The 23996-nt window shown below is 44.9% G+C and overlaps 1 protein-coding gene across 2 annotated transcripts in view; it reads left to right on the plus strand.

Annotated features, from left to right (window-relative positions):
- CACHD1 (cache domain containing 1) overlaps positions 1–23996 on the plus strand; it is a 244897-nt gene that overhangs the window by 166909 nt on the left and 53992 nt on the right. For both annotated transcript variants that reach the window (XM_020993119.2, XM_020993120.2), the window contains exons 5-8: positions 1033–1159; positions 7917–8061; positions 8974–9190; positions 16605–16754. In XM_020993119.2, the coding sequence (XP_020848778.1) occupies positions 1033–1159; positions 7917–8061; positions 8974–9190; positions 16605–16754 (639 nt within the window). The remainder of the gene's footprint in view (positions 1–1032; positions 1160–7916; positions 8062–8973; positions 9191–16604; positions 16755–23996) is intronic.

Genomic DNA, 23996 nt, shown 5'->3' on the forward strand with positions numbered 1-23996 from the left:
TCCAGTCCAGTCAGGTCGAGGATGTCAATGATCTGTGGCATGAGTTAGGGTCACACAGCTGCTCTCCCGGCATTTTCACAGGGTCCAGCAGCTGTTTGGTTTTGTATGGAGCGTGTAAGTGTCTGCTTGGACCGTAAGCCTTGTGTTAGCCATTCAAACGTGATTGAAACGCCACCTCTTTAGGCAATGGGTCACCTTGACTGCAGCTATCAGTTAAACATAGACCGGTAGTCCTACCCTGCATTTCTGCCAAGACCAGACTGCTCAGGTGACCTCAGAACCTCTTCTTTCCTGCTCACCTGTAGGCTGTCTGTGCTGGGGTCATCCTCGTGAAGCATTTCTTCAGCGCCACATGCACATGCTACCAGGCTGGGTGCCATATTCAGTGCTGCCTGCCACAGGGTCTTGATCATCAATTCCTTGAAATCCAAGATTCCACTTCATAGATTTGACTCTGAAAGGCAGACAGAGCCTGGAGTCAGAAAGACCTGAGTTCAAATCTGGTCTCAGATACTTACTAGCTGTGTGACCCTGGGCAAGTCCCTTAACTTTTGTCAGCCTCAGTTTCCTTGTCTATAAAACAGACATAATAAGAGCATAGGCTTGTTGTAAGAGCCAGATGAGAAAGATATGCAAAGTGCATGTCCGAGGGGCATCAGACAAGAGAGAAGCTGGATTTTTAAGGCTGACACTCCTAAAGGAAAAGCGATGTAGTCTACCCCATGACTTTGCAAACACTGAGCATTTACTGTATAGGAATTTCACCATTCTCAGGAGACAGAATGTACCCTCTTTGAGGACAGGGATAGCATGACTTGCATGCGCCCTGGGGTTTCATAAACATTTGCTGATTGATGGGTTGATTCTCATTCTGGGGTTCTTTTTGTAAGAGTGTGGCCAAGCAATTCAAGTGCGAGCCAGAAAACTTGTGGGGGAGTGTGCCCACAGAAAGCAGCGTCTTCCAAACAGGTGCCCAAGTCACTTTGTACCTGGGGGTTGGGCGCCCGCATCTCATTTTCCTGTTTCCTCTAGTTCTTGCAGACAATTTGAAGTCCAACCCCGGGATTAAGTGGCAGTACTTTAGCTCTGAAGAAGGCATCTTCACCGTTTTCCCAGCACACAAGTTCCGGTGCAAGGGCAGCTATGAGCATCGGAGCAGGTACAACATTTTCTGTTACTTTGGGTTATTCATTCACTTATTCACCCATTCATTCATTCACTTATTCATTCATTACTTTCAGAGGGGGCTGGACCCGGAGATCTGGGACTCAATGACAAATAGATATCCCTATAAATTAAACACAAAATGATTAGGCATTGCAAGAAATATCTTTATGAAAAGTGATTGGATTCCTGTGCAAAATGTTCATTCATGAGCGTATTTCCCCTCTCTCTCATTTTCAGTGAAGGGGAAAAAATGAATCTTGTTGATTGCTTCAGAAACCAGGTATATAGATGACCAAATTAAATGGGGGAAAAGTTTACTTTCTTGGGGTTAATGTGTTCATTTGATGACATTTTAGAATGCCATCACTAAAGCCCTCTACAGTTGTATTCTGCTTTGACAGCTGTAGGCACAAGGGAGAGCACCCCTTATTACTCGTTCTGTGGAACAGGTCCAGGTCAGAGCCCGGAGGTTCTCTGCTCACCATTTTATCTCTTTTTCTTTGGGGCAGCACCTCATTTAAACTATGCCAGGCCACGAAGTCCAAACTGGGGGGCTGGGAGGGGTGGGGGAAGGGTTTGTTCTCTGCCAGGAAGTATGGTGTAGTGGATAGAGAGCTGGACTCAAAGCCAAGCAGACCTGAGTCCTACTTCAGACACATACTGCCAAGTCATTAAACCTAGTGCTCTAAGCAACCCTCTAAGGCAAGAAGGTGCAGATCTACTTTGCTAGAAGGAGTTTACTCACCTGGGAGTTCCCTAGACCAGTGAAGGGTCCTGTCCCTACTCAACCCCAAGAAGTCAACTCCACCAGCCTCCAGCTTCACAGTACCTACTATCTGGAGCCTCATTTATTCAACAAATGGACACTGCTCTGTATCCAGCACCCTGTGGGATGCAAGAGACATTGAATAACATGGACTCTGCCTTCTAGGTGCATGGTTTAGTTGGAAAAATGCATTTCTTTCTTACTGCAAATCAAAAGCTCACACACTAGTAATTATTGTTATTTTTAATTCTGTTTCTAATAGAATGTAGACAATGGCCTGGGTAGAAACACTGTTTCTCAAACGTTGTTGGTTCTAAGGCCATTCTGATCATAGGATTGTGGGTTTAGAGCTGGAAAGGACCTTAGCGATCATCAAACCCAACCTCCCCATTTAGCAGATGAGGGAAATGAAGACTGGGAAGGTTAAGAGACATTATCAGATTCATACAGCTAGTAAGTTTCAGAGGTCATATTTTAACCCAGGACTTTTCGACTCCCACTGCATCGCTCTATCCATTGGGCCATACTGTTCTCAGTGATGGGTAGAGAAGATCTAGGAATCATCAAGGCCACCTGTTCTTGCCTGCCATGGCTCAGATGAATCCACCAATATGAATGGGATGGGTGACCCTTCTTTTAAAGGCCCACCTGTAAGAGCTATCGCAGGAAATTTCTAAATTCATGCCAGAATGGAAACCAGAGCCATTTGTTGGATTACCCAAGCCAATTCTCTCCAAACACCATTTAGAAGCCCCCTCCCCAGCCTGTCTGAGACCAGAGCTCTTGCTATTAACCCTTCAGATCCATGGTCATTGTTCATTCCATCTTCAGGCACTAAATGGTCCCAGCCCCTGAGCTTGTCCCCCTAGGGTTTGCATTTTCCAATCCTTTAATCATCCTCTCCTGAAGCCTTCCAGCACAAGTTCTCTTGGCCCCCTTGAACTTGGAGAAAAGCTCCTAGCTTCCTGGCAGGCTCCAAGCATCCCTGGTTTAATGGGACTTTGCCCTGGTCCCTGCCTGTGACCTCCCTGCTTCTATACGAAATCCAAGGCATCATTTGTAGCACTGAGGAGGGCTATAGAAATCACCCAGCCCACTCTTTGACTAGGGCTCAGAGTCACTGACTGAGGCTGGGGCAGAGCTGGGAGGAAAAGCGGCAGGAGCCCTGCCTCTGGGGCCAGAAGACCTGGTTTCTGGTTCCCCCTCTGCTCCTCCATGGGTGACTTGAGCCAAGTCACTTCATCTCCTTCAGCTTTGGTCTTCTCAGACATAGAATGATGGAGTTTGGGCCGGCCACCTCCCAATGTCCCTTCTCACTGTAGGCTGAATGTCCCAAGGTTTGGGTACAAATTTCTCCGTGTCTGTTTCCTCATCTTTGTCATGAGGAGGCTGGACTCTGGGGTCCCTTCCATTCTAGATCTAAGAGGAAACCCAAGTGTTTTGATTCTCAGGCCACACTTGCACATCCCACAACTGCAATGAAAAAAAAAAAACCATGATGTTGCTGACTCGTGCTCAGCTGTTTCTAACAACTCACATTCTTAAAAATGGTGTCCTCACAATCACCCTAGGAGGTGGGTCGTGTGAACGTTTTGAGCCCCATTTTACAGGTGAGGAAATGAAGGCCCAACAAGGCTATAGGATTGTAGATTGGGAGCTGGAAGGGACCTTAATGGCATTGACTCCCCTCCCCTTAATTTTACAGATGGAGGAACTGAGACACAAAAAAATCTAAGTGACTCACCCCGGGTTCCACAGCCAGTAAACTGTAGAGACAGGATTTACTCCAGGTCTCCCAATTCCAGATCAATCCCTTTTTCTAAAAGAACCCCCCCACTACCTCTTTCTATCCAATAACCCCCAAGATCTGATCTGGTTTGGGGAAGCTTAGTAAAGTAGAAATGTTGCATTTGCAGTTAAGAGGACTCCTTCAAAGCCCACCTCTATTAACTATATGGAGCTCTGGTGAGTCCCTTAATTTCTCTGGATCTCAGTTTCCCCATTTGTAAAATGAAGGGGTTGGATTCAGTGACCCAGGAATTCCCTTCCAGCTCCAAGTTTGTGATTCTGGGTGGAATTAAAAAATATTCTCTTCCCGACTTCTTTCACCTTAGGAATCCTAATTAGAGGTTAAGCCTCAAGTGTCCTCGTTGGGAAAATCTCTCTGTCCTAGCATCTCTTCCCCCTGGCTTTCTCCTCTTGCCCATTCCCACAAGATGGGGGGGGGGGACATCTCTCTGTCCCTGTGGAGCCACCACCTCGGCTGCCTCATCTTTCTCCTGATTCCCCACTGGCTCCCATCAAAGTCACATGCAATCACCAAGCGGGCCCAATGGTGGCCCTCCAATCTCAACACAAGCCTTTTGGCTCAAACACAAGTTGGCTTGATCCTGCCAAGCCCTGATTCGGGGTATCTTGCAGCCCTCTCTGCCTCCCAGTTCTCATGCAAGTTCATAAATGAGGGAGGGACACCGCTGAGCTCCACAGGCATGCCACGTCTCCAAGTTAGGCCTGATATTTGGGGTGGGGGATCCACGGGGGGAGAAAAGAAAGAGTGCTCCTAAGCCCAGCTTGCTTTCCCAAGATCCCTCTAATTTGTTCCAGCTTTAAAACTGTGAATAGAAGACTCATTAAACCCCTTTCTCACAAACCCTCCCTCCACCCCCAAGCAATGGGCATGAGCTGAATGCGACTTCACTAGAGAAGTGGGCTTTTTGTTGGTCTGTTTTTGATGTTGGCAAACAAAGACCCCAAAATGTGGGACGCTGGAGGACGGATTCTGACGTATTTTGACAACATCGTTGAAAGTGCCCAGATAAGAGGCCTCGTGGTGCCTGACTTGGGTGAATTCTCTGCCGGTGCTCGGAGAGGAAAGGCAGGGGGCCTTTGTCCTTGGAAGACAAACCCAACCAACGTCCAGGAGCTTGGGCCAGTGCAGGGCCCTCTGCAGTGTCTCTCCAGCTTTGGGTTGTGTGCTGGAAAAAAGAATGCCACTTATAAATGGATTCTCTCTGTCTCTCTCTCCCTCTCTCTGTCTCTCTCTCTCTCTCTCCCTCTCTCCCTCCTCTCTTTTCTTCCTTCTCTCTCTCCTCCCTTTCTCTCTCCCCACCTTCCCTCTCCCTCCTTCTTTCTTCTTTCCCTTTCTTCCTCCTCTCTCTCTGTCTCTCTCTGTCTCTCTGTCCCTCTCTCTCTCTCTCTCTCTCCTCTCTCTCTCCCTCTCTCCTCCCTTTCTCTCTCCCCCACCTTCCCTCTCCTTCTTTCTTCCTTCCCTGTCTTCTCTCTCTGTCTCTGTCTCTCTCTCTCTCTGTGTCTGTCTCTTTCTCTGTGTCTCTCTGTCTCTGTCTCTCTCCCTCTCTATCTCTTTTTCTCTGTGTGTTTTTCTCCCTCTCTCACCCCTCTCTCCCTCCTTCTTTTGCTTTCTGTCTCTGTTTTTATTTTTATAAATCTGTTTCTCCCATCTTCTCTTTTCCTCCATCCCTCTTTAACTCTATTTATTTTTCTTTGTTTCTTCATCCTTCCTTCTCCCTCTTCTTCCATCTCTTTCTCTGTCTCCCTCTTCCATTCTTCATCTCTCCCTCCATCTCTGTCTCTCAAACACACACAGGGAGATATATATAGAGAGAGAGAGACAGACAGACAGACAAATAGATAATCTCTTTGATCAATACAATCATTGCAGTCAGACAGCTCTGAATCTGTCCTCCATCAGGAGGCAGTGTGGAACAATGGAAGGTTCTCAAGTCAGAAGAGCTGAGTTCAAATCACATCTCTATACTTGCTACCTGTGAGACATTGGGCAGTTCCCTCCTGGGCCCTCAGTTTCCTCATCTGTAAATGAAGGAATTGAGTTAGATTTGAAGTTCTTAACCAGGAGTCTGTGAACTTTGGAACACCCACACACAAATAATTATGTTTTCCTAGATCGGTTTCCTTTGTAATCACCTATGTTTGATTTGGTGCCTTTATGCTGAGGCTGGCCTCCACCATACTGCCAAAGGGGTCTGTGACAGAGAAGGGCCGGCTCCCACCTGAGGCTCTATCATCTGCCACCTCTGTCTGTCATGGGGATCTCAGGATCACAGATTGTGACTTGGACAGACCTCTGCTAGAGAGGCCATCCCCGCACCTGAGCCCAAAGCCCCTCTTTGACACCCCAGGTAGCGGCTCTTCAGGGGAGGGGAGGGTGGCTAATTCAGAGACACTTCATTTAGAGTGGGAAGGGGGTCTCCCAGAGGTCATCCAATCTGACCCTGACATTTTTTTTCAGAGGAAGAAAATCAGGCTTTGGGAGGAAACAGGGCTCACCCAACATCACCTAGAGTAAATGACAGAATTTGAACCCGGGTCCTTTGACTCCAAGACCTTCCATGACAGCTCCCTGCTCTGTTTGTTTTCATCTACCAAAACCTCTTTAGTAACTGGGTCCTGTTATGCTAACCTCAAAGCAAATTCCGGTTTTGAAAAAAAGCACAGATTGACCCCAGATGTTCATCATTGCAAACAGATAATCGGCAGATGACTAAATTCCTATGAAACGGCTCCAGGAACAAGGTTGTTCTCTAACCTTCAGCATTCCCAGGCCATCGGAGTTTTTACAACAGCATGGAGAGGTAGAGATAGTGCTGGGCTTAGAGGCCAAAGACCTGGGTTTGAGTTTGGCTTGGCCACTTACCAGGCATGTGACCTTGGGTGAAGCACTCCCATCTCTGGACTGCAGGCTCCTTCTCTGACCAGATGACTTCTTAGGTCTCTTCCAGCCCCAGCACCCCATCATTGTGTTGCCTGGCCCCAGCTTAGTTCAATGAGTAGAGAGGGCAGGGCTTAGAATCAGGAAACTCTGGGTTCAAGTCCTGTTCTAGGACATATTAGGCTGTGAGATCCCAGGCAAATTACTTCACCTCTCAGTATCCCAGACAACTTTCCAAGATAGAATACAAAGTTAAAGATCAATAATAATAATAATAATAATAATGATAACAATAATAATAGCTAGCATTTATGTAGCACCTCAAGGTTTGCAGATCACTTTACATATGTTAGCTCATGGGATGCTCACTACTAGCCTAGAAGGTAGGTGCTATTATCATACCCATTTTACATATAAGCAAACCGAGGCAGGGAGAGATTAACTAACTTTCCCAGAGCAATAGGGCTAGTGTCCGAGGCAGGTTTTGAGCTCAGATCTCCAGCGCTTTGTGCACTCTGGTGCCACCTAGTGGTCGATCTACACGTGCTTACTAAGTTCCTACTAATTGTCAAATGCCATGCTAGGAGTTGGGATACAAGTGCATGGTAGGATGTGGCCAGGATGAAACATGGTCAGGAGTGGGGGTGGGGGTGGGGTACGTCGTGGGCACCCACCCAGTAGGACAGCAGCGCCCCGGGGCAGGACTTCCAAAGTAGCTTCATTCTTTCCTGGAAGTCTGGCTTGGAGATAAAGCGTGGTTTGTTTTTTTTTTTAATTGACATGTGATTACATTGGTTTAGTGAACTCACAACCCTGCAATCTGGCCTCTTGGAGAATCCACAGAGGTTTTGCACTTGCCCAGAATCCCACATCCAGTCTGCACTTGAACCCAGGGTTTCCTGGGTCTGAGGGCATCCCCTCCATCCTCTATGCCCCTTGGCCCAAGGTGAATGCTTAGACTGATTGAATTCATAGTCAACCAAGTCAAGGTGTTTGCTCAGCTTTGTCCAGTAGCCAGGGTAGCTCAGGGATCAGAGAAGAAGCAATGGGTCGTTTTGGGGAAGGGGCAGGGACCCAGGGCTGAGGATCAGCAGGCCAGGAACCACAGAAAGATAGTTGGATGTCAGATCTGGGAGGGTACGAATGGTTTCATTTTTACTTGGAACCTCAATTGTCCAGCCCTGGTGCCAGACACATCAAAATACCTGTTGATTGATGGAGGGAACTTGGAGATTCAGAAGGAAATCCCAAGCCAGAAGGAATTGGGCACCAATGTTCTCCTTGTATGTGTCACAGGCCTATCTATGTCTCTACGGTCCGGCCCCAGTCAAAACACATCGTTGTTATCATGGACCATGGTGCCTCAGTCACAGAAACCCAGCTTCAGATCGCCAAGGATGCAGCCCAGGTCATCCTGAACTCCATCGACGAACATGACAAGGTGATAATCCTCTCCATCCATGTCCACAGGGTTCTGGGGGTCCATCCAAGGTACATTCTGACCCTTGGAAGTTTTCAGATGGGTTTGTAATTATTTTACTCCATCTTTGGAGCAGCCCATGGAAAAAGATATTTTCCAACTCTTTGAGGATTGGCTCTTAAACCCTGGCAGGATCTGGTTTGTGGGTGCAGCCTTGTGTTTAACACCCTGCCCATGTCTCATGCTTGCTCTCCCACGTGAAATACTGACTGCTTCATCTTGTTGGTCATGTATGTCAGTATTAGGAGTTAATGAAGGGGTGTGTGTGTGTGTGTGTGTGTGTCTGTGTGTGTGTGTCTGTGTGTGATTCCTCTGGCCATTTGCACCTTTGCTCCAAGATTAATGTGATGGGGGGAGCAGGGGTTGAGTTTTTCCAACCTCCACCATAACACAGATATGCTCACCCAGAGCACACCATGATCTACTACCTGCCAAAACCTAATATTACATCAATTTGGCTTTCCCACTTCAGGCTCTGTTTCCTTTTCCAAATGACAGAACAATGTCCCAACACAGACCTCGTCGATTTTGCTTTACATGACACACTGGCTGGTTTTCTCTGAGTTGTGTAGGCTATGTTTTTGTGTTTATGACCTCTATACCACTGACTTCTCCTGGGAACAGAGGCCAAAGCTCCATCCCCCATCCCTTACCAGTGCTCACAATCCATTTCCAGTCTAACAGATCGGTGCCCTCAGCATTTCTGTATCCCTAGTTGTGAGTTTTTAAGATTTGCAAAAATTTTAAAAAATTTTTTTAAAGATTTGCAAAAATGTCTCTATGGGCTTTGTCATGCCATGAGTTCTGGCATGTGCAGAATTTTATATAAATGGTGAGGTAATTCCACATTTGACTTGCTTCTTTCCCCCCAAGATCTCTGTGCTAACTGTGGCGGACACTGTGAGGACCTGCTCCCTCGATCAGTGCTACAAGACGTTCCTGTCTCCGGCCACCAGCGAGACGAAAAGAAAGATGTCTACCTTCGTCAGCAACATCAAGTCATCCGACAGCCCGACCCAGCATGCCGTGGGCTTCCAGAAGGCCTTCCAGCTGATCCGGAGCACCACCAATGGCACTCGTCTCCACGCCAGTAAGTCATCAAGTAGCCGGACACACCCTCGGAGTCTACGGGAGAGTCTGTAAAAATGAGATCCCTCGGGAGAGAAGTTGAGGGCCCGGCCTTGACATCCGTTCCCAGGGAATGCCTGCCCCAGCAGGGCAGGCAGCCCCCTCCCTGGTTTTCCACATTTGCTGCAGGATCTGCACCCCATCACCCTGACTCAGACACATTGTGATGGGCGTGAGATGCAGTAGGCCTGCATCACTTGCCAGGGTCTCAGCCAAATCTTCTAATGCTGATTGTGAGCCTGGAAGCTCTTGGCCTGGTCCTGGAGTCACGCATGCACCCAGAGAGATTAGCGAGCCCCTCAATCTGATCTTTCATTCCTGTCTCCAGCAGTCACAGGCATGAATGTGAGACTATAAATACACAAAGGTGCATGCGTTGAATTTTCACTTAGTAGAGACCAGCTGGGATTCAGCTGTGTGGGCTGACTCAAGGAAGGGATATGGAGAACATGGGAGGGCACACCAACATGCCAGAAATACAGAGGGCTGTTATTTTTGGAGAACCTATTTGGATGGTTTCTTTAACAAAAGGAGGGGGGCATCGGAGGGGATGTTGTGAGAAATACGTGATCCTCCTATTGGGACAAACGGGGGGAAGCCACCTGGAGCGCCTCACCTTTCATTGTGCTGAGAGCACCAGGGCTGGGGCTCGGCTCAGGCTTCATCTAGGATGTGGAAAGGACAAAATCAGAGCCCTGGTTCCAGAGTCAGAGGACCTGAGTCCAAATCCTGCCCACAATGCTTACTTCTATCGAGGCCTTGGGCAAGTCATCAAGCCTCCTTGGGCCTGAGCTCCCTAATCTGAACAATAAGGAGATTGGATGAGATGGCTCCAAGGCTCCACCTGGCTCCAGGGTCAGCATTCTAGTATTGGCATGGTCTCCCTTTCTTCCTTCCTTACTCCCTGCTTCCCTTCTTTTCTTCCTTCTTTCCCTCCTTCTTCCTTCCCTCCTTTTTCCCCTTCTTTCCTACCTCCCTCTATCCCTTCTTTTCTTCCTTCCTTCCCTTCCTCCCTCCTTCCTCACTCCCTTCCTCCTTTCTTCCTTCCTTCCTCCCTCCCTTCTTTCCTCCCTCCCTTCCTCCTTTCTTCCCTTCTTTCCTTCCCTCCCTCCCTCCCTTTTTTCTTTCTTACCTCCCTCCTTTCCTTCCTTCTTTAAGAATTTATTAAGTACCTGCTTTATTCAAGGCATTGTGCTAAGACATACAAAGATAAGACAATCCAAGCCTTCAAGAAGCTTGTATTCTACTGGAAGAAGATTACGTCCTGATGAGCTGAGGCCCAGAGAAGCGTAACTTGTCCCAAAGTCACACAGTGGCATAGTGGCAGAGTTCATATGAGAGTCTGGATCTATGTTTATATGTTATTGGAGGCTGCCTTGCTTTTCTCCTGTGTCTGAGGCAAGATTTGAACTCAGGAAGACTCCTCTTCCTGACTCCAGGCCTGGCACTCTTCCCTGCACCAGTTCGCTGCCCCATCTGGGGGAAGGAGGTAGCTCAAAACTGTGTCCAAGAAGAGTCAGCTGATGAAGCTGGGGAAGGCCAAGGAAGAACGTGATCTGTATTCTCAAGTATCTGAAGAGTTTCCCAAGAGTTAGAATTGATAATCTGCTTTAGCCCAGCTGGCGAATAGGACTAAAATGAGTGAGAAGTACAGGAAGGTCAGTCACTAAGCACTAAGTGCCTACTATGTGCCAGTCATTTACTAAGTACCTACTATGTGCCAGGCATTTACTAAGTGCCTACTATGTGCCCGGGAACTGTGCTAAGCACTGGGGATACAAAGACAGGTCAAAGAAGGTCCCTGCTCTCATGAAGCTGATGTACAGCTCCATAGAAACAGCTACTTTCAAACAAGAAGTCTAGAGAATAAAAATGGTGGTCGCCAACAGAGGGAAGACCCCAGAACTGAGGAGAAAGAGGAAAGGCTTCCTGGAGGAGGGGGGATTCTAGCTGGGACTTGAAGGAAGCCAGGAGATGGAGAAAAGAAGAGAGTGCCTTCCAGGTATGGGGAATAGCCAGGACAATGCCTGTGGCGAGGAGATGGGATGTTTTCTTTGAGGAACAGCAAGGACCCCAGTGTCTCTGCACTATAGAATCAGGGAGGAGGGATGGAGGAGGTGGGTTTTAAAGACCTTTGAACACCAGGGGATTTTATGTTTGATCCTGGAGGGGATAGGGAGTCCCTGGAGTTTATCAATTAAATAAACTGAAGACGGGGTCAGACTGTGCTGGTGGAAGATCACCCTGAGGGCTGAGAGGAGAGAGAAAGGAGGCCAGCCAGGCAGCTATTGCAATAGCCCAGATGTGAAAGCTTCTGTCAGAGTGGTGGCAGTGTCAGAGGAGAGCAGGGATGTAGCAGAGAGAGGTCACAAAGGTGAAATGGACAGGCCTTGGCACCACCTTGGATGAGCGGTAGTGAGGAGTCCAGGATGCCACCTAGCTTGGGAGGCTGGCAGACAGGGAGGGTGGTGCCCTCCACAGTAATAGGAAAGGCTGGGATGGGGGTGGGGTTAGAGGCAAAGAGAATGAGCTCATTTTGAACATATTGAATTTATGTTATCTACAAGACATCCAGTTCCAGATGTCCAGTGGACTTACTCAGAACTAGAACGGCGCCAGGATGTGATGGACTGCATCTGGTGGCAATAGGTTCCCTTTCACTGCGTTTGTTTGGATAGAGGATCACCAGTACCCCGTACGCCGGTCTTACTCATTAGGCTCAGTAGATGGACTTGGACTGAATAGCGCCTACTCTCCATCTGATTCCTCTTCCTTCTTCTCTCTACATCCTCCTCAGTGGTGGTGGTGGCTGTCCAGCCGTTTCAGTTGCGTCCAACTCTTTGTGACTCAGTTAGGGTTTTCTTGGCAGAGATACTGGAGTGGTTTGCCGTTTCCTTCTCCAGCTCATTTTACAGATGAGGAAACTGAGGCAAACAGGGTGAAGTGACTTGCCCAGGGTCACCCAGCTAGTAAGTGTCTGAGGCTGGATTTGAACTCATGACGATGAGTCTTCTTGACTCCAGGCCTGGCACTCCCTGCACCATCTTGCTGCCCAATCTAGGCTAAGGAGGTACATCCCAACCATATGAAAGCAGGGTCGACTGAAAAGGCTGGGGTTCTAAAGCCGTGGATCTTTTTGAGATTCTTTCAAGTTCTAGATCACTCATCCTCTCTCTTCTCTCTTTCTTTGTCTCTCTGTGTCTCTCATTGTCTCTGCCTCTCTCTACCTCTTTCTGTCTCTGTCATTCTTTATCTATCTCTCTGTCTCTGCCTCTGCCATCTCTTAGCATGGGCCTTATTTTGTCTAGTCCTATGCCTGAGGAACCAGGAAGGAAACTGCCCTAGGAAGTCCACAAACAAGTGTTCCTGAGCTTGCCTGGTCTTCGATCTGTCAGTCAGTCGACAAGCACTTATGAGCTACTTCATACATGTTAGAGATAATAAAGAAAAGCACAAACGGTGCCTGCCCTCAAGAGGCCTACCTTCTAACGAAGGGGGCAACATGACTAGCTCTGTGCCATCGCAATACATCTAGAGGTGACAGGAGGTAATCTCAAAAAGGATGGCCTCAGAGCTAGGGGATGACCCCAGCGGTTAAGGGACTGCTCAAGGCCTTCTGGAGAAGCTCAGTGTTTTCCCTGATTGCTACAGTGCTATCCAAGGATTCAGGGAGTCGTAGTATCATATAATCTATCTATGTATAAAGTATCATGTAATGCTTTAAGCACTTTACAAACATTATCTCCTTCGATCCTCGCAACAATCCTGGCAGTTGGGTGCCGTTATCATCCTGATTTTACAGATGAGGAAACTGAGGCTCAGAGTCGCTGGTGAGTGTCTAAGGCGGGATTAGAGCCTGGCCCAGAGCGCTGCCCACTGTGCCACCCAGCTGGCTCATAGTCGGTGGTTGCAGAGCAGACGTGCTCCTTCCTCTCTGAATCTGGGAAATGCCCTGGAAAAAAAAACACGTGCTTGTCTGGTGACCAGATCTCTGGTTTTGTTTCAGCTTGGTGCATGAGTCTGGCTGTGGGGGGGGGGTGAGGAAGAGGGGGAAGAGGGGGAGGGGAGAGGATCAGCTCCCTGGAGGCTTTTCCCCATCACTGAGAAACCCTGATGAGGCCTCAGCTGGCAGGAGGAGCCTGAGGCCTTCACCCTGATGTCGGCGTCTGTGGTGCCATTAACAGGCCTAGATGAGGGGCTGTGCCCCGAGGGGATGCCCATCTCCCCCCTGGGGCCTTTTCTCCTGCTTAGCTCATGGGCTCACCATAGTGCCAGCCTAAAGCATTCTCTGCCACCCTGAGGTTCCCATATTGGCACCTTGGCGGGGCTTATTCAATCAGGTTGGAATGTGGCGACAACCCATCCTGTTGGATAGGGAGATGCCTTTCCCGAAGCCTGGGGGACTGGTTCTCCATAGAGACAGGGACAGCGAGAACACTGGATTGGGAGGCAGAAGTCTTGGATTTGAATCCAGGTTCAGATTTCTATTACAGCCTACGAGACCTTGGACAAGTCACTCCCTTTCTGTGAGCCTCAGTTTCCCCATCTCTAAAACAAAGTTTGGGCTTTAAGGTCCCTTCTAGCTCTGGAAGGATGAACCTGTTAATCACCAAGAGATGGTAAAGATTCTCTTGCTACAAAAAGGTTTCATGCAATTTCCCTGGGGTCAAAGCCGGTGTGTGCGAGGGGATTAATCACGTTTTAGGATTTGTTTTAACTCTTCCTCAGCCAGAAAATTTCAGGAGGAAGGAAAAGGTAGAAACCTTTTGTGTTGGGCAGCTAGGTGGTGAAGTAGATAGAGCACCGGCCCTGAATTCAGGAGTATCGGAGTTCAAATCCGGCCTCAGTCACATAACACTTACTAACTGTGTGACCCTACGCAAGTCACTTTACCCCATTTCCTAGCCAAAAAAGAAAGAAACCTTTTGTGTTCAAGGATCTCCTTGCACCAAATTTGACAAAGTGACCACATGTCTTAATGGATGGAGTATTGAATTTATTTAAAAAGACCTGGGTGCAAATCTCACCCTATATCCTCAATAGCTCTGTGACCATGGACAGGTAAGCCTCACCTGCCTCATCCTTCCTGTGAAGGTCAAAGGAGATTGGACATGTCAAGTGATAGGTTGTCCCTCATCAAAATATCTTCACAACAATAGAAATCAATTGAAACCAATAATTGAGTAGGCTTTGAACAAAACAAAAGCAGGTGAGTTCAAAAAAGTGGAATTTACAGAATGAGAGTCATCCCAGGGGATTCTTGAGCTTTGTGGTGAGGGTAAGCTTTGCAGGAGAAATGAAGGCCTGAACTGCTTCAGTGACAGGCAAACGAACATGAGAAAGTGAGCTCGTGGGTGGGCAGGAAGCACACACAATCTCAACTTGTTTGGTCATACTTGGCAAAGAAGCTAGAGCACAAAGAGGGTTACTTCTAGGAAGAAGCTGAGGAACAGGGAGGTCAGGCAGTCGATAAACTTTTATTAAGCTCCTACTTCTGCGTTAAGTGCTAGGAATAGAAAAGAAAGACAGGCCCTTCCGCTCGAGGAACTTATTATCTAATGATAAAGATGACACATAGAAGGAGCTGAAAGGTGGAGGGAGAGGTCCCCAGCATGGAAGCCTGATGGTCAAGTCCAGAAGAGTGCAGTCGGGTGGGCAATGAAGAGATGGCTGGCCTCAGTGCCCTCCTTAAATGAGGGGTTCAAGGAAGAGCTCTCCATCCCCAGCCTCTCCAATCAAAGGGAGAGCCTCAGGGGCGGGAGGGTTCTGAGGAGGTGGGGGTGCCAAGGCTTAAGCCATCTTGCAGGATGATGAGGTTCCTGGCCATAACGGAGAAGTCCATGCAGGAGAAAACTGAGGCACAGAAGGACTGAGTGGCTTGACCCGAATCACAGAACTAGCTAGCACTGGAGCTGTGTATCAAAGTCGGGTCTTTAGACTTGAAAACCAGAGTTCTCTTGACTCCACCCTGTTGCCTGTGATGGTTGGCAGCCTGTTCGTGAAGGAATAAAGAGAACTATTAACAATAGAGCACATTCTATCACCCATTAAGCAATCAAAGCACAACAGTTTGACATTGATCTGGAAGCATTCAGTGGAGCCTTAGCCTTATTTCAATGGTCCTGTCTGAAACAGCACGTTAACTGATCATTGTAATGATCGCAGCATGTCAGAGTGGGAAGGACCCTCAAAGACCAACCAGTGCAGCCTGGACCTGGACAAAAGTCCCAGTGAGACCCCCACCCCCCACCCCGCCATGTCAACATCCAACGTTTGCCTGCATACCTCTTGGGAAAGAGAACTCACTGCCTCCTAGGTTGTATGTATCATTCCACTTGGGAGAGGTCTCAATATTAGAAAGTTTCTCTTTAGATCAATCTGGAATCTGGTGGTGGGGGAGGGTTTTTTGGCTACTTTTTCATCTAAATGTATCTTCTTCATTTAACCAGTAATTTTAATGACCCAAAGTCGCTGAGAAAATTTCAAACTACATTGAAACCTGTTGAAGAAGGCAGGGAAGCATGGGATGCATTTTAGAAAGACTTTATTAAAAATAGTCTAAATGTAGTGAAGCAGTGTGCCCCAAAAGTCAGCTTTGGTTAACTGGAAAATTCCCTTTTTAAAAGTGTTCCCTGAAGATCCACAATAAATGAAATATTGTCGGGTGTGAAGACCATTACAACTAAAAGGAATATGGAGTCAACAGATAAGAAAGTTCCATGAGGATCACTAAAGGAATGGGGAATGTTTATTTTGGAAAAAGGAAGACTCGGGGAGAGAGGAAGTGAAGGCTCTTCACATATTTAAAGAGCTATCTAATGGAAACAGGATTAGAACTTTTTGGTTTGGCCTCTAGAGGGAAGAACCGAGGAGAGGGAGATTTAGGCTTGGCATCAGAGAAAACATCCAAATAATTGGATCTGTCTAACAGTAAATGGCCTGCCTTATCAAGTGGTGGGTTTCTTGGAGGTCTTCAAGCAGAAGATGGATGACTATTCACCAGATATGTGTAGTGGGGATTCCTTTATGGTTGAACTAGATGGCCAATGAGGTCCTTTCCAACTCTCATAAATACTATGATTGTGTAAGAATGGAGACAATAGATGATAGGATAATAGCTTGTAATATTACTAATCTTGAGCTGGAAAGGAGTTCATAGGCCACTGAATTCAACCCCCTCATTTTGTAGATGAGGCAACTAAGGCAAGTGGAGGTAAGGTGACTTACCCAAGGTCACACAGGGAGTGTGTGGTTGGTACAGGATTTGAACCTAACCCTTCCTGACTCCAAATCCAGTTCTCAATCAGAAGGAAGTTTGAATGGCAGGCTCCAGAATGAATGGAAATGTAACATCTGATTTGTGTTTCTTTGTTCAGATACAGACATGGTCATCATTTACCTGTCAGCAGGGATTACATCAAAGGAGTCCTCAGAAGAAGACAAAAAGGCAACACTCTGTGTCATCAACGAGGAGAATAGCCTTCTTAACAACTCAGTGATGATCCTCACCTACGCCCTCATCAACGGTATGGGAGGTTTTCCAGATTTTTCCCTCTTTAGATGAAGGCTCTGAGCCACTTTTTAGAGCTGAGCCAGGAATGTGCTCATCTGGCTACTTGTGAAATAAAAGAAAACCAAGCAAGTTCTTTACCAAGAAAATCCTCTCCCATCTTGTGATTACTCTTCCATAACGTTGCCACCTTATGTGTTCTTCGAATATGTATCCCTAGAGCCTAGCACAGGGCCTGGCACATACTAGGTGCTTAATAAAGCACCTACTAATGATGGATTCATGGATCTTGATGACTGATTGAACACTGCTACCAGAATTCTCCTTCTTGCCTACTAAATCCTGTCATTTACATATTCACTGTATTATTGGAGACCTGGATGGGGGTAGGGGGCAGGGGGGGAAGAGTGATTGGATTTTGGATTTAGAAGACTAGGAATTGGATTGTGACATTGCATTTTGTTGCCTGTGTGACTTTTGACATCTCACTGACCGTCTCTAAGCCTCTGTTTCCTCTTACATAAAATGAGGGAGTTGAATGGATAGTTTCCATTGCCCATTCTGGCTCTAAATGTGGACACGGAAATTGCCATTTGTTTCCTGTAATACTTCATGTCAGATCGGTACGCTACACTATAGAATGCTTCTGGTCTCTCTTATCATTTCCTTATCACTTAGCCTGACACCCCTTCTACCCTGCTTACTTTTCTTCCAACTACCGCCTCATACGCTCTTTCCCCCTATACTTATGACAAGTTCCATTGTCCTAGAACAATATTATTGTTCATCCTTCACTCCTGAAGAGGCCCAATGGCTTCACAAGGGTGATGTCTTGACATGCGCATGAATTGGATTTAAGTGAAGCAGAGCTTTAGGGTCCCAGAGGAATGTATGATCAGAAGAAGAGGTAGGCTAGTCCTGGGAGCAGAAGCAATGGAGTGCCTGGCTGCTTCTTCCGCTGATGTCCATGCAATGTTGAGAGATTGAGAAGAAGGCCTCCCTGTGGGTCTTTTGATGGACTCCAGGCAGGAGGGATGCCTTCTCATCCTCTGCAAGTTGTTCCCGGGTCCTCCTATCGGCTGGGATTCCCATGTCGATCAGATCACAACTTTACCAAAGTGAGCTACAGGGCCAAATCATTTATTAGCTGATGAAAGAAATAAAAGGAGGGATTTAGATTGGGTGCTGCATCTCGGCATCTTTGTCCATAAGGATCCACACACAACTTCTAGGCACGATATCCCAAAAGTCTTAACAGAATCTTAAGCATTATAGGATCAATCTTCAGAAATTATAGTGATGCCTGACATTAATAAAGGGCTTTAGGATTTGTAAAGTACCTTATATCCATTATCTCAGTTGCACTTCATAGTAACCCTGTGAGTTAGCTACCACAGGTTATCACTCCCATTTTATAGATGAGGAAACAGAGACTCCAGAATGCTAAAGAATTTATTTGAAAGGACACAACAAGTAAGTGTCAGGGGTAGAATTTAAACCCTAGTCTCTGTTGACTCCATGACCAGCATTCTTTCCCTCACACTATTCTGTCTCTGTAAAAAATTCTATAAAAAAACAAAATAAATCCACTGCAAGTTTCCCTTTTGCCATTGAAATCATTAAGGAGATTAGGCAAAATCTTTGTTTAAAATCATTTGTCAAATCTCACTAGTGACTCCAGTCATTTGAATTTGTTTACAGTGGTACCGTATGTGAACAGTTCCTAATGCTTTGACCATGTTCCAACAATAGCAGGCTTTAAAAAAAACTTTATTAAATTTCATCCTGTACTATAGATTGCAGATGTTTGCAGAACAATGCAGCTCAGTATACCTAAATCCTTCCTAGAGTTTTAAAAACCCTGTAAACTTAAAAGACACATGCTGAGTAAATCACATTCAGTATTCTCTTCCCTGTGCCAAGGGGGGGGAATCATTTTTCATTGGAATGTCCCTAAAGAAGCAGTTTATGGTCATTCCTCAAAGCAGTACTGTATATATTTTCTATTTAGTTACTAAAGATTTTTTTTTAATTAAAGCAATGGGGAAAAGAAATGAAAACAAAAGCTTCTATAATTATATAGAAGATATAATAGCTTAGTTGCCAATCTGCCTTGAGAGGAATTTTCCCAGGTCTGAAAATAATAATAATGATGATGATGATATAGAATCATAGAGTGAGAAGAGCCCTCAGCAGCCATTTAGTACAACCCATACTTGAAAAAGAATCCTCTCTACTATCTTCCCAACAATTGGCTATCCATCCTTTACTGGAAGACCTCCAGTAGAGGGGGAACTCACTAAATCATGCCTCTTTCTTCTTTGTTCTGCCCTCTGAGGTCAAAGAGAAGTCAAAACCCACTTGCTCAGGATGGACTTTGAGATACTTGAAGGCCTCCTGTTCCTCTTCCCGCTCCCCAGTCATCTCTTCTCCAGGCTAAAGAGCGCCAATTCCACCTGCTCTTTCTGTAGCATGGACTCAGGGGCCTTCCTCATGCTGATTGCCTTCCTCTGGCTACACCCTGGCTTCTTTCTTGTAACTTCAAGAAGTGAACATGGTGCCAGATGGGGCCTGATTGGGGTGGAGAAGCACTATCAGCTCCTAATTCCTGGCAGCTATATCTCTCTTAATGTAGCCCAAGATCCATGGGGTTTTTTGGCAACCATATTATGCTTCTGATCCATATTGAGCTGACAGTTCATCTAAAAACCCCATTTTCTTTCAGACAAATTGATGTCTAACTAGGCATCACTTGAACTGATGAAATTGATTACATTTTTTAAACCAGGTATAAGAATATATATATTTATATACATTATATATTATGTATAATATATACATATATTTATGTATGTATGTGTATATATATATCTCCCTATTATATGTCATCTTATTCAAATACATCCCAATGCTCAAGCCTGCCAAATTTTTTTTGGAATCTTAACTTTTTCATCCAAGATATTAACTATTTTCTCATCTTTGTATCATTTGATAAGGAAGTCATCTACATGCCCATGCCCCATATGCAGGAAGCACTTAACAAATATTTGTTGACTGCTTGATTGTTCATTCTAACCTTCAGAAATTAATAAAATGTTATACAATAGAACCAAGTGCCAATCCCTGTGGTACTCCACTAGAGACCTCCTTCTACCTAGACATTATACCGTCATGAGTCCTTGTTAAGGCCAGTCTTTCAACTAACTCCAAATCCATCTAATTGTACTATTAATGGGCTCACATATTTCCATCTGTTCTGTAAAGTTGGTGTAAGAAGCTTTACCAAATTTTAGTTAGAAATCTAAGTAAACTATACCTACAGAATTCAGTCAATATCTCAACTGAGAGAGAAAGGGATAGGAAGAAAGGAAAGATAGCCATCTCAAGGCAGAGGCGGGGTGGGGGGGCGCGAAATGTATGGGATTATTTTGTTGTATCTTTGAAAGGAATAGCAAGTTGTGTGTAATAGATTTGCAGTTTCATATGCGATCATCTTTTTTATTATACTATGTTATGGAAATGCTTGTTTTATTCCATAAATTAAAAAGAAAATTATTTTTTTTTAAAAAACTTAAAAGAAGGAAGAAAAAGAAAAGAAGATATAAGAAAAGACAGAGGTTGTAGTTCCACCCATGACATATCCTGGTTGTGGGACCCTGTCAAGTCACCTAACCTCTCAGGGCTTTAGCCAACTCTCCAAGGGGGTAAGTCACAGAGCATAAACTCCCTTGTGTTAATGGAGGGAATTTCCCCATGTGGAAGTTGCCTATACCCATAAAATTAGAGATCCAGTTCCTATTCTTTTCCCTATCTGGAGAAGAAGAAGGAGGAGGAGGAAATACAGTTAGCCTGTCAAATGACCTGCCCTTGAATAAGCAATTACCCTGGCTCTCTGTGTTTCTCACAGTTTCTCTTGTAGACATTCACCAACCATCTCTTTAATAATGCATTCTAGAATGTTACCAGAAATTGAAATCAAACTTACTGGCCTGAAGTGTACAGATTCTGCTGTCTTCCCTTGTTTTGAAATTTAGGATAAAATGTACTTATCTCCAGTCTGACTGTATAGAATTTTTCTCATTTTAGATGATTCTCTAACTCATGATGGAAAATGCTATCCATCCAGAGAAAGAGCTATGGAGTCTGAATGCAGATCAAAGCATACTCTTTTCACTTTTTTTGTTGTTTTTTCTTTCTTGTGGGTTTTCCCTCTTGTTCTGATTGTTCTTTTACAACGTGACTAATTTGGAAATATGTTTTATATGACTCTACATGTATGGCCTATATCAGATTATTTGCTGTCTTAGAGAGGGCTAAGAAGGGGAGGGAGAAAAAAATTAGAACTCAAAATCTTATAAAAACGAATGTTGAAACCTAATAAATATTAGATGATTCTCTACAATATAGTGACTCAACAATCTGATGGGCTGATTCTTTCAATAATTAAGGCTACAGTTCATCTGCACCAGCTCACTTGAATTCATCAAGGCAGTTAAGTGGTCTCTCACTCTATTCTTACTTGTCTTGGCTGTGTTCATACCCATCTCCTTGGCAGACAAAATAGAATTGAAATAAGATTTGAGTAGCTTGGCTTCTCTCTGTTGCAAATAATGCCATTGTTTGTGTACTACGGTTTTCGATTTCTTTCCAAAGACTCCATAGTCTTTGGTAGCACTATTTATGTTCCTTCTTGCAGCATCTCATGTGTTCTCCTGGATCACCAGAATTGAGTAGTCATCTTCCTTTTGGACAAGCCTTGGGGAGCTCTTTCTCTCTCTGGGTCAGATACCACAGGAAGAACAGGAAGACACCAGATCTCTCTGTGGTTGCAATCAGGTCACCAAAGAGCTGCTTCTGTAATCCTCAGCAGGGATTCACCAGCTGCTGCTAGCCTGATCTTCTTCTGACTTGTACTGGATAATAGATCACCTGACAACACCTCTGGCTCTACTTTATCATTCCTTAGAGAACAGCAGATTGCTTCCTCCTCAGAGACTCTAGCGCTCTTCTCTTCAGAAAGGACCTTGCTTTTGATTGTTTAACTCAGGGGAAGGATATAATAACAACTCACAAGTATGTAATATTAAGTGCAAATAATAGTATCCCCATTATACATATAATCAAACTCATACTCTGCAAGGTAAATGACTTGCTCATGATCACATAGTTTGAAAGTGCCTGAGGCAGGATTCAAACCCAGACCTCCTAGTCCAGCATTTTAAGCACTGACAGAGACAGGGACTGGACCTGTGATTGGTACAAATTTCTCTTGATGAACACAGATCTGCCCTTGCTTCGAGACTGTGAATCTTAGTCTCCTGGGGGAGATTTCCCAGGAACAGCTACTAGTATAAGTCAGAATCAAGACTTGAACCCAGATCTTCTAAGCTGCAGGGCTAGCTGTATCCACTGAAAGACACTGCCTCTCCCTTATCATAAACATGATCCTACTCTATTATTACTACTATTAGGATTATTATGATTACCACTAATATTGCTATTAATACTGCTACTAGCACTACTATTGCTATTTCTACTACAAGTATGTCTACAACTATTACTATTATTACTACTATTACTATCACTACTGTTAATACTACTACTACTACTACTACTACTACTAACTTCTATTGTAATAGCTATCACTATCACTGCTTCTACTATTAGTGCTTTTATTACTGTTACTACTACTACTATTGCTGTTACTATGTTACCATCGCCATTACTGCCCCTTCTGTTACTACTACTATTCCTACTTTTCCGTAACTTCTATTACTATTAGTGCTATATTACTGCCATTATTTCTGTTATTGCTACTGCTGCTACTGTCACTACTATTGTTATTACCACTATTACAGCTTGTACTATTTACTGTTATTATTACTCCTGCTGCTATTATTACTATGTTACTGCTGCTATTACTACCACTATTTTTATTGCTTCTACTATTACAACTTTACTGCTGCTGTTATTACCATGACTCCTATTATTATTACTACTAGTAGCACTTCTACTATTACTGCTATTACTACTGCTGCTGCTATGACGACTACTATTAGTACCATGTAACTGCTACTATTACCACTGCTATTGTTATTGCTACCATTATTATTACCACTATTATGGCATTTATTATTATTATTATTGCTACTACTATATTACTGCAACTTTTACTACTATAATTACTATTTATTGCTACTATTACTACCACTATTTTATTGCTACTGCTTTTACTACTTTTATTGTAACTATTACCATTATTACTAATATGATTGCTATTACTACTACTATTGCTATTACTGCTACATTACTATTTTATTCCTGCCACTATTAATATGATTACTACTATTTCTATTAATGCTACTCTTTCTACACAAAGGGTTTCTTGGGGAGTAGGGCAGCTCAAGATAACAAAGAGAATCCAAGCTCTGGAGCTGGAGTCAGAGGGCCTGGATTTTTTGGCTCCAATAGCTTAAAACTATACTCCAAATTTTAGAACACCCTGTCTAATACCTTAATTGGGCTGTTTTTCTCACGGTAGCGTAATCAGGCATATTTTCTAAGTAGCATCATTCCCCTTTTACAGATGAAGAGGCTGAAGACCAGAGGAGTGGTCACTTGCTCAAAGCCCCTAAGCCAGTAAGCGTCAGAACCTGGAGTCTCCTGACTATCCCATCACGTGCTCCATTCCTTTCAGCTGCTTCTAACTTTCCCTACCCTTGTAAACATAATATTGTCTTTTAATAAGAGCAGGGTTTCAGAGACTGAAGTGAAATTATTTCATGCCTGAATTGGATAGGAATTTGTGACCAAAGCCAAGTCACAAACTTGAACTTGAAAGAATAATATGTCTTGATCCATGTGGAAATTCCATCTTGAAAAGGCCCATGTGGTCTCCTTTGTTCCCTCATTTTTTTCATTATTTCCCATTTGAGGCTCATAGATTGTCCTTGGATACTTCTAGGTTTGGAGCTGAAGGGGCTTCAGAGTCCATGTTGTCCAGGGGTCGCAGATTCCTGACTCTACTGGGGGAAATGTTACATATTTCTTTTCACTAATCGCTAACTGAAACCTACTATTTCCTTCAAGTGTGTAAAAATATGGTTCTGAGAAGGGTTCAAGAGGCTTTGCCAGAATGCCTGAAGGGGCCAAGACACCAAAAAGGGTAAAACCCTCTAAACTAGTCCAACGCCTTCATTTTACAGATGAAGAAACTGTTACCCAAGGAGCTCAAGCAACTTTCGTTGTTCTTTCAATT

This window comes from Phascolarctos cinereus, unplaced genomic scaffold, assembly GCF_003287225.1.
Source record: "Phascolarctos cinereus isolate Bilbo 61053 unplaced genomic scaffold, phaCin_HiC Scaffold_5;HRSCAF=322, whole genome shotgun sequence".
Lineage (NCBI taxonomy): Eukaryota > Metazoa > Chordata > Mammalia > Diprotodontia > Phascolarctidae > Phascolarctos > Phascolarctos cinereus.